The sequence below is a fragment of the Neophocaena asiaeorientalis genome, unplaced genomic scaffold (assembly GCF_003031525.2).
Source record: "Neophocaena asiaeorientalis asiaeorientalis breed wild unplaced genomic scaffold, Neophocaena_asiaeorientalis_V1.1 scaffold98, whole genome shotgun sequence".
NCBI classification, from domain to species: Eukaryota; Metazoa; Chordata; class Mammalia; order Artiodactyla; family Phocoenidae; genus Neophocaena; species Neophocaena asiaeorientalis.
In genome coordinates this window covers 1,284,546-1,297,165 of record NW_020172459.1, presented here as the reverse complement: position 1 = coordinate 1,297,165, position 12,620 = coordinate 1,284,546, and the positions used below count along the sequence as shown (strand labels likewise).

Sequence of the window (12,620 nt, the reverse complement as noted above, 5' to 3'; positions counted from 1 at the left end):
GTCATCAGATTGGTCCATCTTTATCTTTACTAGATAATTCCAAACAGTTTTCCAAAGTAGTTCTGATTTATACTCCCATCAGCAGTGTAAGAATTCCTGACGCTCTATGTAATTTTGAGTAATACTTATTGTTACTCTTAAATTGTTAGATGTGAGCTGGCAGCCCATGTGGCTTTCAGTTAGAGAGTTTAATTCCTTTACATGTAATGTAATTATTAGTGTGGTAGGATTTACATCTGCCAATTTCCTACTTGTTTTCTATATGTCTTTTGTGTTTCTCAGTTCCTCCATTACTGCCTTCATTAATAGATATTTTAATTCCCCTCTTGTTTCTTTCACTATGTACATGGAGATTTTCCAGGGTTTTTTTTTGTTCTAGCCCAGTTGCTCTAGTCTGAGAAAGTATTGTGTATGATCTCAGCCATTTGAAGTTTGTTGAGCTTTGCTTGTTGAGCTGACCCAGATATGATCAGTTTTGGTAAACATTTCAACTCGTTTCATATTCTGCAGATGTTAGGTGTAATGTTTTTCTATGTATGTCCATTAGGTGAGGTTTAGTGCTATGTTGTTGTGTGTGTTTTGTCTGTGTGTTTTTCTATTAGTTACTGAGAGAATTGTGCAATCTCTTTCCATATTGTGAAATCTTTCTTGTCTTTGGTTTTGTCAAATTTTGCTTGATGTGCTTAGAGACTGTATCATTCAGTGCCTAAAAACTTAGAAGTCATATATATGTCTGACAAATTAACCTTTTATTATCTCTGTTAATGCTTTTTGGGCAGGGGCTTAAAGTGTGCTTCATCTAGTATTAGTGCAGCTATGCTGCTTTTCCTTTTAGTTAGTGTTACATGGTATATTTTTTTATCCTTCTGTTCTCATTCAATCCTTTTTTTTTTTTTTTTTTTTTTTTTTTGTGGTATGCGGGCCTCTCACTGTTGTGGCCTCTCCATTGTGGAGCACAGGCTCCGGACGTGCAGGCTCATCGGCCATGGCCCACAGGCCCAGCCGCTTCGCGGCATGTGGGATCCTCCCGGACCGGTGCACGAACCCGTGTCCCCTGCGTCAGCAGGTGGACTCTCAACCACTGCGCCACCAGGGAAGCCCCTCAATCATTCTTTATCCTTATGTTTTACTTCTGTTTCTTATAAATAGCTTATGTTGGTTTATTTTTTCATGTGGTTGTGACAGTCATTTAATTTGAACATTAGTCCGTTTATAGTTAATGTAATCACCAACAAGTTTGGCTTCTCCATAGTCCTGCTTATTCCATATGTCCTGTATTTCTTTTTTTCTCCTGTCAGTTTCTTTCAGATTGATTGAGGATTTTTTCATAATTCCATTTTCCCTCTATTAAACTATACACTTAAAGTAATTTTTTAATGATTAGCCTAGAGATTACAGTATGCATTTCTGACTTTGCAAAGGCTAATGTTAATTAGTGTATTTTACTCATCTACCAGACAGTGTAAAAACATCAGAACAGTTCTTCTCAAATTTTAGCATATATAAAAAAATCACCTGAAGAACTTATTAAAGCCTTAAGCCCTGGGCCCCATCCCCCACAGGCTGATTCAGTAGGTATATGGTTGGGCCTTAGAATCTGCATTCCTAGCAAACTCTGTGCTGCCAGTCCACAGACTACATTTTGAGTGTCATTGTCTTAGAACTCATTACTCCATTTATCCTTATCTCAACCTAAGTACTTTGTTGCCATGTACTTTAGATCTGTCTATATTTTAAACCCCAGAAGTTATTCTTCTTGTTTAATACAGTCAGTATCTATTTAAATTTGAACTAACATAGTTACCCTTTGGGTTACTCTGCATTCTTCCCTGCATTTCTGGGCTTCCATATTGGATCATTTTCCTTCTGCCTGAAGATGGTCCTTTACTTAGTGTTCACTAGTAACAAATTCAGTTTTTGTTGTCCGAAAGTATCTGTATTTTACCTTGATTATCTTTTACTGTGGTAAAATTTACCATTTTAACTATTTTTAAATGTTCAGTGGGATTAAGTACATTTACAATGTGCAGCTGTCCATCTCCAGAACTGTTTCATCATCCCAAACAGAAACTCTGTACCCATTAAACAGTTAACTCCCCTTTTCTCCTGCCCCCAGCCCCTGGTAACCTCTATTCTATTTTCTGTCAGTATGCATTTGCTTATTCCAGGTACTTTTGGAATCGCACAATCTTTTTCCTTTTGTGTTTGTTTTATTTCACTTAGCATAATGTTTTCAAGATTCCTCCATGCTGTAGCATGTATCTAACTTTTCTTCCTGTTAAGATCAAATAATATTTCATTGTATGTATATACATTTTGTTTGGATATTCATCTGTTGATGGACATTTGGCTTATTTCCATCTTTTGACTTGTGAATAATGCCTCTGTGAACATCGGTGTACAAGTATCCGTTTGAGTCTCTGCTTTCAGTTCTTTTGTGTATATACCCAGAAGTGAAATTATCGGATCGTATTGGTTGTTTGTGTCTTTGGACAATGGACCGTTTTATTGTGTCAAACGCACAAGTTTTCCTGAGAGAAAAGCTTCAAAGCATAGAGTACAGCTGGCTAGAAAACATGTGGGCTTCATCTACTTGGGATCAAGCCTCAGTAGACAAGGTGGATTCAGAGCTTCCTTAATTTAAGCAAACCCTTGAAGTGCAAGAGCCACACTCGACGCTTAATTGGCTTTTAGAAGGCAGTACTGTTTTTCTTAGAATTGCCCTCATGGAGGGAATCTAGGTGCAGGCTGTTAGTGAGTTTTAAGCTAAAGTTTTTCAGATGCTTATTGTGGGTAGATGTTTTATGGATCCTCTAAACTTTGTGGTTTTTAAAAACACCGGAAATAAATATTTTAGTTTCTCTAAGGTTTTTGGTACGGACTCTTTTCTGTTTTAAAAATTTGTGATTGACATGTGATATGTAATGAACAGCTAATTCGCTGTGCATTTATTTAAATTTCCCCTAGGACTTTATTTCTAAACATTTTCTTTTATATTTTATTGAAGTATAGTTGATTTACAATGTGGTGGTAATTTCTGCTGTAATGCAAAGTGATTCAGTTACACATATGTATATTTTTTCTTTTTCATATTCTTTTCCATTATGGTTTATCACAGGATATTGAATATAGTTCCCTCTGCTCTACAGTAGGACCTTGTTGTTTATTACCCTAGAACTTTAGATTGTTGTGTTTTATCTTCTCTTCCGAACAGGATTTGCCCAATAACATGATCCACCAGGTGCCAATTAAATCACTCCCTCAGGAATGGCTTTGGTGTGAAACATGGTGTGACGATGCCTCTAAGAAAAGGGCAAAAACAATTGATTTGGTAAGTTGTCGGTGGCTCTTTTCTGCATCTTAGTCCTGTCTGATGGATGACTAGATAATTTAGTCTTTCTCTTTAACTGTGTAGTTCAGGGACTGCAGAACTTCTTACAGCAACCTCAGCAGGAAGCCAAATCCTCCAGTGTGTGATGGGGTTGTTTTCACTAGTTAGAATTGGTGAAGTTACCACTGATCTTCCAGATCACTCTGTGCCTTGTAATGTTTCCAGTGTTTCTTTTCCTGCCTTTCAGTAGCGCTCCACAACTTCTTTGCGGAAGCTTTGTACGGCCCACTCACTACCACACTGCTTCTGCTAATATGGTTTGCTTACTCAGTATTGTTCTCTTTGTCCAGTAAGGACCTGTAACCCAAGAACAGAAACACCTTTGAATTCTGTGTAGCATACCCTTCCTTCAGCTCAGCTGAAGTGTGTTATTTTGGTTTTCACAGTGTAATAATCCAATGACCAAAGAGCCCAAGCTGGAGGCCGCTGTTCGAATTGTCCCAGAGTGGCAGGACTATGATCAGGAGATCAAACAGCTACAGACACGCTTTCAGGAGGAGAAGGAATCGGGAGCGCTTCCTAAAGACGCACCGGCACAAGAACCGAGCCGGGAAGGTACGTACAGCCTCTTGGCTTTAGGCAAGTACTTCTTGGCCTGTCTAATTTCTGTTTGTTGCAAAAGCAGAATAATGAATGAAAGGACTAGAAGAAACAGTTATTTAATCCTTCCATCCTGACATCTGCCAGTGTATATTGTTCACTTTCCTCATTCAGTTGGGTTCTAAACAGTGTTTATTAATGCAGTTGCTGCCCATTTTTTCTTCTTTCTTTCTTTTTTTGAAGAAAGACTGCTTTCATTGTGATTATTGTTATTTAGGTTCATGAGTTTTGTGACACATAAGCCAAACCTGACATTATTTGGGGGATCTCTTGTCAGATTGCTAGTGAATGAACACATTTAGGATCAAGACAGAGAACGTATTGATTTGAAAAAAAGTATTCTGAGGACTAAATCTTCATATAATGTTTCCCCTACTATATGTACATCTCGGATGGTAGCCAATCTAAAAAAATCATTAGAATACAAAAGTGACCTTTTGTAAACCCATTAATAAGCTGGGCTCTGGATTTTAATGTATTCAGCTCAAAACGAATTCTCAAAAAGCAATTATAGAACATGGATCTTGAGTGATTCTGAAGACTATGGCATGATATTAAAATCACAGCTAAAAGGTTGGATATTCACCATAAAAATAATTAAGTTCATGAGTAAAACCTCAAGGATTTCCATAGATAAATGGGCAAAGAATGTAGACATACTGTTTAAATAAGAGGAAAACACAAATATAAATGAATTCGAGGAAGCAGTAATCAAATTAAAGGGATCTATCATGAATACACGCTACATAGAAAAAAGCGTACATACTGATAATGCCATTTGTTGGGGGAGATGGTGATGAACCTGTTGTGGGTGAACCTTGCTGAAGCTTTGTGCGCTAGAACAGTCCTTGTTAGAAGGCAGTCAGTCGATCGTCAGGAGCCATTAAAGTGCTTATATCCTCAGTAATTTCTCTCCCGAGAATTTACCTTGAAAGAAATGATTCAATGCAAGAAGAAAGTTATGTACATGGAGAAATTTATTTTATTATTATTTATAAACCAAAGGCATTAATAAACACCCAAAAATAGAAAATAGTAAATGAGCTACACTGCTACATAGGAAAATGTTTATATGTTACTAAGTGAAAAATGAAGACTCCTGACTAAAAATATGTACATTTTTCCTAGAAGTAAATATTGTACTTGTGAAAACAATATTTAGATGGAGTTAGGGGTATGCAGGTAGTTTCCATGTTCTTAAAAATGTCTTTTTTACTTTGTTTTTGCTTTCAAAATATAACATAAACACACTAAACCAAAGCTCCTAAAAATTTAAAAAGAGAGATACAGCGGAGGTAGGGGCACAAATAATAGGTTTCGTACCAGAAAATGCCTAGGCTGTACTTTTTTTTTTTGGCTGTGTCGGGTCTTCGTTGCAACACTCGGGATCTTTCATTTCAGCCTGTGGGCTCTTAGTTGTGACGCGTAGGCTCCAGGGCGCATGGGCTCTATAGTTGGCGGCACGCTGGCTCAGGCGCACGGGCTTAGTTGCGCCGTGGCATGTGGGATCTTAGTTCCCCGACCAGGGAGCGAACTCGCATCCCCTGCGTTGGAAGGTGGATTCTTCACCACTGGACCACCAGGGAAGTCCCTAGTCTGTACTTTTATAACTTGACAATAATTCCTTTTCTTTTCAATCGTTTTCCTTTTCCGTAGGACCTCAGAAACATGAAGAATTATGATCTTCAGAGGAGGATAGGGAATTACACCATTTGAAGAACACTTTTTATATTAAATGCTAGTTTTTTCCAATCTGTCTATACAACTGCTGATGAACTGGCTGGGCAGGTGTGCCGCACCGTTCATTCTGACTCCTGCACGCTGGCGGCTCTGGATCTCTGGAGTCAAGGCTCCACTGGATTCATACCTCAGAGGAAGACAAGGGGCTGATCTCTGGGGGACTCTGTAAAGAGCAGGCTTCTAACCAGAGGGGAAGATGGCAGAGGCAACTGGAAGAAAACGAGCCCTGTGGTGCTCACACCCAGGAGCCCACACGTGCCACAGTGTCTCGGGAAGCCACCAGCCAGAGCCACCGTGTCCTTCCTTACCTCAGCCTACGGGCAGCGGAGCTCAGTCTGCAGCCTGGGCCGCAGGGCAGGTGCCGCCCACATCAGCCATCAGAAGCTTTGCCCAAGGTCTGCGCACCTCGGGGTTTGCGCCAGCGTTCCCCTGTGCCCTTCCCCAGCATCAGGTTCACTGTCAAATTGAAACCCAACCAATAATCATGTGTCTTCAGGCTCTGCTCGGGGCAGGTTAATTTGCGGTTAGGATGGGGGTCGGTTGGGCTGAGGGTAGGGAAAATGTCAGGAGTAGGAGGCTCTGGAACGCTGCGGTGAGGGCGAGGGGGACCGGAGATCGGCCGTCCTCTTTTATAGACCGTCGGCACCGTTGTGACTAATTGGAAATGAAGACGTTGTCCTTATTCTCCACCCAGCCCCAGTGAACGTTTTAAGTAATTGTTTTATAAGCAGTTTTTTAAGTTGTGAAAGTCTTTGCTTTTCTCTTCCCACTTTCTTAAAAAAGAAGTCTGTTATTTCCTTACTGGATGCACCCATAGTAAGCCCCTGTAGTGATCCATCCTGAAGGGCTCAGGGCTCCCTCAGGACGGTCACCGCATCATTTACCCTCTTCTTCTGCGCAGGATTTTCGTCTCTCAGACCCAGGGGAAGTTGGCTTTGGCTTTTCTCTACGGAAGACTCCCAGATCCGAGATCGGGAGAGATTCTGCTTGTGTAATTCACTTTTTTCTATACACTGTTCTGTATTCCTTTTACTTTAGTGTGGTGGGCTGCCTTTGACTTGCAGAAATTGCCAGTGTTGCACCCGTTCTGACTCCACAGAGTTGCACCTTGAAGCAGGTTTGGCCCTTTGGTCATGGCTTTTCGTGTCTTCACTTTGGCAGCCCAGAAGGGCGCTTCCGCGGCAGCCTTTCCTGCTGGGTGGGCAGAGCCGGGAGGCGCCCACGAGGAGTCTTGCGGGTGCTGTCGGCCTGTGTGGCTGTAAGGCTGCAGGTCCTGCCCCCTGGCTGCCCAGGCTGCAGGGCACGGCAGCAGAGCACTCCGTGGACTGTGCCTCCTTCCAAAGTCTTAGGACAAATATCGAGGAATTAATTTTTTCCATATTCACACGCCAAAGTTAGCTCGGGAGTCTCTTAGTCCGAGGGAGCTTTTGAGCGTGCTTTTGTAGGTCCGTTAAAAAACTGGGGAGGAGGGAGCCCGAAAGATTTTTAGATAAATCGATCCAAGACTGCAAAGGTCCCTCAGAGGTGTCGCTGTTGACAAAGGCTCTAGCGTGAGTTCCCCCCACGCTGCTCCTCCCCTGGTCAGAGCAGCTAAAGGGATACAATCAATGAGTGTGGAAAACATTCACTCAGGTCCATCTGAGGGTTAATTAAGTCTTCAGAGAGGCTGCCGCTGCCCCCGCCACTTCTGTCTACAACCACGGGCGCAGTTGTGCGTTTTCCCACTTCATTTACTGGGAGGTTGAGCGGGAAATAACAAAAGTCACTGGGATGTGCTTTCTAAACGCTGGTTCCCTCGGGACATGGAATAGGCCACCTTTCCACGTCTTTCTGCCTGGGCTCTTAACGTGTATCGTTCATGAGGAAGGTGAAATCTGTTCTCTGTGTAGTGTGTGTGTGTCCTCGTTGCCCCTTATTTGTCACCACCCTAAATTTAAGTCTTATTAACAGTTGAACCTAAACATGCGAGACCCCGCTTGCTTCTGAAACGGCCTAGGGCCCTCCTTCTCATGCCAGGAATATCTTGGTTCGCGTGGCATGAGCAACTTGCAAAAGGAACCTCTAGCGCCCTGGGAAATGATACCGCCACTAAAATTTGGCCTTGGTCAGCTTTGTCTGTTCTCTCTACCGTATGAAAGCAAATTGTGATGGGAAAGATAGAGATTTTTCACAAGAAACATGAACTGATTTTACCGAGAAGTGCAAGCTTCTGGAAGCCACTCACAGTACGTTGTTCTCAACCATCTTTTCATACGTAATGGATTTTTTCCCCCTTCATCATGCCACAGTGGAAACTTTTTCTTTCTGAATCAGTGCCAGAGCAATGTGACATAATGTGACACATCAGAACGACACGCAACAGTGTGGGTTTTTATGTCTTGCGAACAGTGATATTTGATGGAGGTCAGAACGGGTGCACGCGGCCTGCTCTCGGAGCTGCAGGGACGTGCCTGCGTTTCTTTTAAAAGCGTCCTGAATACTTGCCACGCTGAGAGCGCTGGTGCGGCAGTTTTCCACACGCCTGAGGGAGTGCTGAAGCTGTCAAAATGGCACTTCAGATTGAAACGGAGAGCTGTTTGCCTGCCTGCCAAGCACACGTGCATCTGGTAGGCCCACGTACTGTGTGAGCTCAGCTCGGGGGGCGGCGGGGAGCAAAGGTTTCATAAAAATCAGGTAGTAATTTCCAAGAAGGGAGCTTAATCGACTCTACTGTCCTCACGCCCTCATATCATGAGCCTTGTGAAAGGTCTGATGGAACGAACAACGTCTGTCTGGTTGCAGGATTACTGAGTGAAGGGGCTGACGGCCAGGGACAGCAGTGCGGATTCCAGAAGAGACTGGAAGGGAAATGAAAATCCCAGTTTCCTTCGGCTGGGAGTTCCACTTTACTGACCTCGTAACTTGGAACGGGTCAGACCCCGCCCTCACAGCAGCGAGCATAAGGTGGTTCCTCCTCCCCGACACCCCCTTGGGAGTAAATTTGGCTACTTGAAAGCAGTTTTCTTTTTTTCCTGAAATTGCCATGGATGATTAAAAGAAATAATTCAACTCAAGAGTTTCAAGAGGACATCTCGTGCATTTTTCTGAGTAAAATGTTCGTGCTGTGGTATCAATATGATGGAAGTGGAAGTGTTTTGGTGAAGCTTTCTCTTGGTAACAATGAATGCAGGGTGTGTTGTGTGCAAAGTTATTTAAATATATTCCATTGTGTAATTTTAATAATTAGTTTTTTAAGCATTTGATTTTTATGGGGACACTTTTGTGGGATGATGAGGGTTAATCAACTTGAATATTGCTGTTTTGTGTCTAGTCTGGTGGGATAACCTTTTTAATTTAAATTCCTATTTTCCCAGTCTTGCTGTAGTGAGGAAGGATCTTTATTAGGACTTTGGTAATAACCTGACTGAATTCCACAAATTCGACGTCATTAACTCAGGTCTTTATTGGTACTTCCGAGTATCTGGAGGATACCAGTTTCTCTTTCATTATTTGGTCTTTGATCTCTCAATCTAATACAGAAATGAAGCTTCTGGGTGGCGGTGAGTCAGGGCACTGAGTAGAGGATCTCTCCCTCTCAGGGTGTCACTGAGTGCTGACAGCTTATAAAAACAAACCACGAAATCAGCTTCAGGCACCTGCATGCTCCCCAGAAGCAGTCTGAAAGTGAGGCCATCTCCTGAGTCTTTTCCAATTACCTAGCAACACAGAGGCCAAATGTGGCAGATGGAAGTAGGACACAAGTTAGGGTTTGAGGCAAGGCCTTCATCCCACCTGTAATTTATGCATTGCCTTACGTGTCACCTTTTAGATTTCCAGAGAAATGGACATAATTCCTCTTCACAATAAAAATGGCAAAATACATTAAGGTCAGCAATTTGAGAAAGATTATCGAGTACGGTGGTTTCCAACCAGTTGTTTTTGCTAATAATAAGGTAAACATGGAAAAAACAAAGAAAAATATTAGAATTTTTAAAGAAACTGTACTTAAAAAAAAACCAAAAACCTTTGTAACTCTTCTATTTTACTGTAATCCTGTTCCATTAAATGCAACAAAGGTCCAGGTGCTGCCCCTTGCTCGGGAGCAAGCACCGGGACAGTAAATGTCTACAGAGCCCTCTGCGCCTGAAATGGATTGAGAATGAATTTCCTGGTACTGTAATGAAAATAAGGTCTGCTCAACACAATAAACTTTTCCTTCTCTTCTTTAAAACCATCTGGTCCGTCATTCAGCTTTTATGCTTAGGAAAGGTAAGTCGTTAGAGCTCGAACTTCCATCCCTCCATCTGACAGAAGCAGCAGGCCTGGACAGGAGGAAGAGCTTTACCCGAACGCCTTGTCTGCTGAGGAGCTAGGTCCAGGTGCAGCCAATTCTCTAGATTCTCAGGGGAGCATCCAGGCCTCTTCGAGGTCCCCAAGTCTGGGGGACTGCCCCAGGCAGGATCTGGCAGACAAGCTGCCCCAGAAGCACTAACCATAACAGGAAGGATGGCATGGACTTTGTTCATTTTGCAAATTCTCTGAGCTCCTACACTGGGGCTGGATTTAAGGTTGAAGATACGGTTCCCGCCATTCAGGTGCTCACTGGACACCGCAAGCTGGTGTAATGGGAGCGCTTGCAGAGGTGGAGGTTGGGCAGAGGGACCTTGTGGCTGTGAGAACATGACAGAGGGCACCTACAGTGGAGGAGGGAACGAGGGGTTCGGTGGTCAGGAAAAGCTTCTACAAGGAGAGGATGCTTAAACTCAAGTTTGGGGAATCAGTAGGCGTTATCTATGTAGAATGAGGGAGGTGGGGATACAGTGAGGTTGGAGAGCTGGTGTATCTCATTTAAGGAGCTGCAAGTGAACCTCTGGGGCTGGAGTCATGGCCAGGAGCGAGGTGCTGGAGTGGGGATCTGAGTTGATCCAGAACCACCAGAAAGCCCCTGAGGGGTTTTAAACTGGGTACCCCCATGAAACCTCTTTTTTCTTGTAAAAAAATTACTATTGATATATAGCATTTGAAGGTACAAGTACACAAACATACACCTTGATAGATTTTCAAAGTAAACACACTTGTATAACCATCAACCAGATAAAGAGGTAAAAAGAAGTTGGATTATAGTCTGGCTTCCATCAGTGGCAAGAGCATTGTATCAGACCAACCAGTAAATATATATACATTGTTGAAATGCACTGGAAAGTGACCAGAGACAGGCAAAAACTGGAGGGGACTCAACCCCTGAAAGCAGAGAAACACACTGGATAAGATCCACATTTAAGCAACTATTCCTCATGTGGCCCACAGGGAATAAAACAAAAAGTGGCTGTTCTACAGGGCTGAGGAACGAAGTCAGAGTTCAGAGGCTGCCCAAGCAGCTGGAAATTGAAGGTGGAAAATCCCAGAAAGGAGGAAGCCAGAGCTTTGAATTTGCCGTGCATACTCCCCTCAAATCCTTGGCTGACTCCTAAATTATGCTTGAACAAAGCAGGATTCCAAGAGGGCCAAACAAAGCAACAGCTGGAAGGCTGGAAAAGCTCAGAAGATGTCTGGCGCTGGGGAGGGAAAGTTTGGCATTTATGTCCCACCAAGTTAGAGAGGCTCAGTAAATATTTGGGGCTTTCTGCTGAACTCGGGTCTAGGCCCTAGGACTAAGGGCAAAACTAAAATAGAACCACTCTAGTAAAGTGTAAAGTCAAGCCTTCGAAGAATCAAGGTGATCCAATAGTAACTTAACTCCCTACTAAAACTCAACAGTTTTCATGGGAAAATTAATGAATCCAGAGTCTCTATATCACTCAGAATGTCCAGTATACAATCACAGATCAGACGTAAGAAACAGGAATGAATATTAGGACACATAAACAAGGGGGAAAAAGTCAAGAGATCTGCAGGCAACCAAGATGTTGAAATTGTTGAATAAGAATTTTAGAATAATTACAGGGACTTCCCTGGTGGTGCAGTGGTTAAGAACCCCCCTGCTAATGCAGGGGACATGGGTTCGATGCCCAGTCCGGGAAGATCCCACATGCTGTGGAGCAACTAGGCCCGTGTGCCACAACTACTGAGCCTGCGAGCCACGACTACTGTGCGCCTGGAGCCTGTGCTCCACAACAAGAGAAGCCACCGCAATGAGAAGCCCACGCGCCGCAATGAAGAGTAGCCCCTGCTCGCTGCAACTGGAGAAAGCCTGCACACAGCAACGAAGACCCAACTGCAGCCAAAAAATAAATAAAATTTATTTAAAAAGGAAATAATTATAAATATGTTAAAGAAACAATAGGAATGGATATATACAAAGGATGAAGATGTGGGTAATTATAGGAGAGATGAAATTTTTAAAAACCAATTTCATGGGTAGGCTTAAGATTAAACTGCAAAAAAAAAAAAGGATCAGAGAACTTGAAGACAGGTTAATGGAAATTATCCAAATTGAAAAGCAAAGAGGGAAAAACGATTGAGAAAAATAATAAATGAATATATGTAATAACCTGTGAGGCAGTATCAAGCAGTTTAACAAATATGTTTGGAGAAATACTGGCCAAAAATTGTCAAGGTGTGATGAAAAACAACTCATGGATCCAAGCGCCTTAGTGACTCCAGAAATACAGTTTCTTAAAAATGCTCTCTTGACCCAGTTTTGGCCCTGGCTAAAGGCCAGTCAGTTCTCTTGAACAGCCAATCTAGTCCACACCCTCAACCACTTCACTTATTGGACTCTTCAACTCTGGGCCACTATATACCCACCCTAATCGCCCAATGCCGGATATAAGACATGCAGGGACATCTCCTATGCTCCAGAGCTTATTGAAATATTCAAATTAGCCAGTCTTGCCCTGCCTCACCCATTCATTCCTGGGGAAACCACAGTTAAAGCTCTTGCCCACAGTTCCTGCCTTGCCTTCTTCCT

The 12,620-nt window shown here is 42.7% G+C and overlaps 1 protein-coding gene across 1 annotated transcript in view; it reads left to right on the top strand.

The window, feature by feature from the left end:
- The window catches only part of UGGT1 (UDP-glucose glycoprotein glucosyltransferase 1), a 120,644-nt gene extending 110,703 nt beyond the window's left edge, over nucleotides 1–9,941 (top strand). Inside the window, exons 39-41 of the mRNA XM_024738001.1 lie at nucleotides 3,215–3,331; nucleotides 3,778–3,946; nucleotides 5,648–9,941. Coding sequence (XP_024593769.1) covers nucleotides 3,215–3,331; nucleotides 3,778–3,946; nucleotides 5,648–5,673 — 312 coding nt within the window. The 3' untranslated portion in view covers nucleotides 5,674–9,941. The remainder of the gene's footprint in view (nucleotides 1–3,214; nucleotides 3,332–3,777; nucleotides 3,947–5,647) is intronic.
- The last annotated feature ends 2,679 nt before the right edge of the window (nucleotides 9,942–12,620 follow it).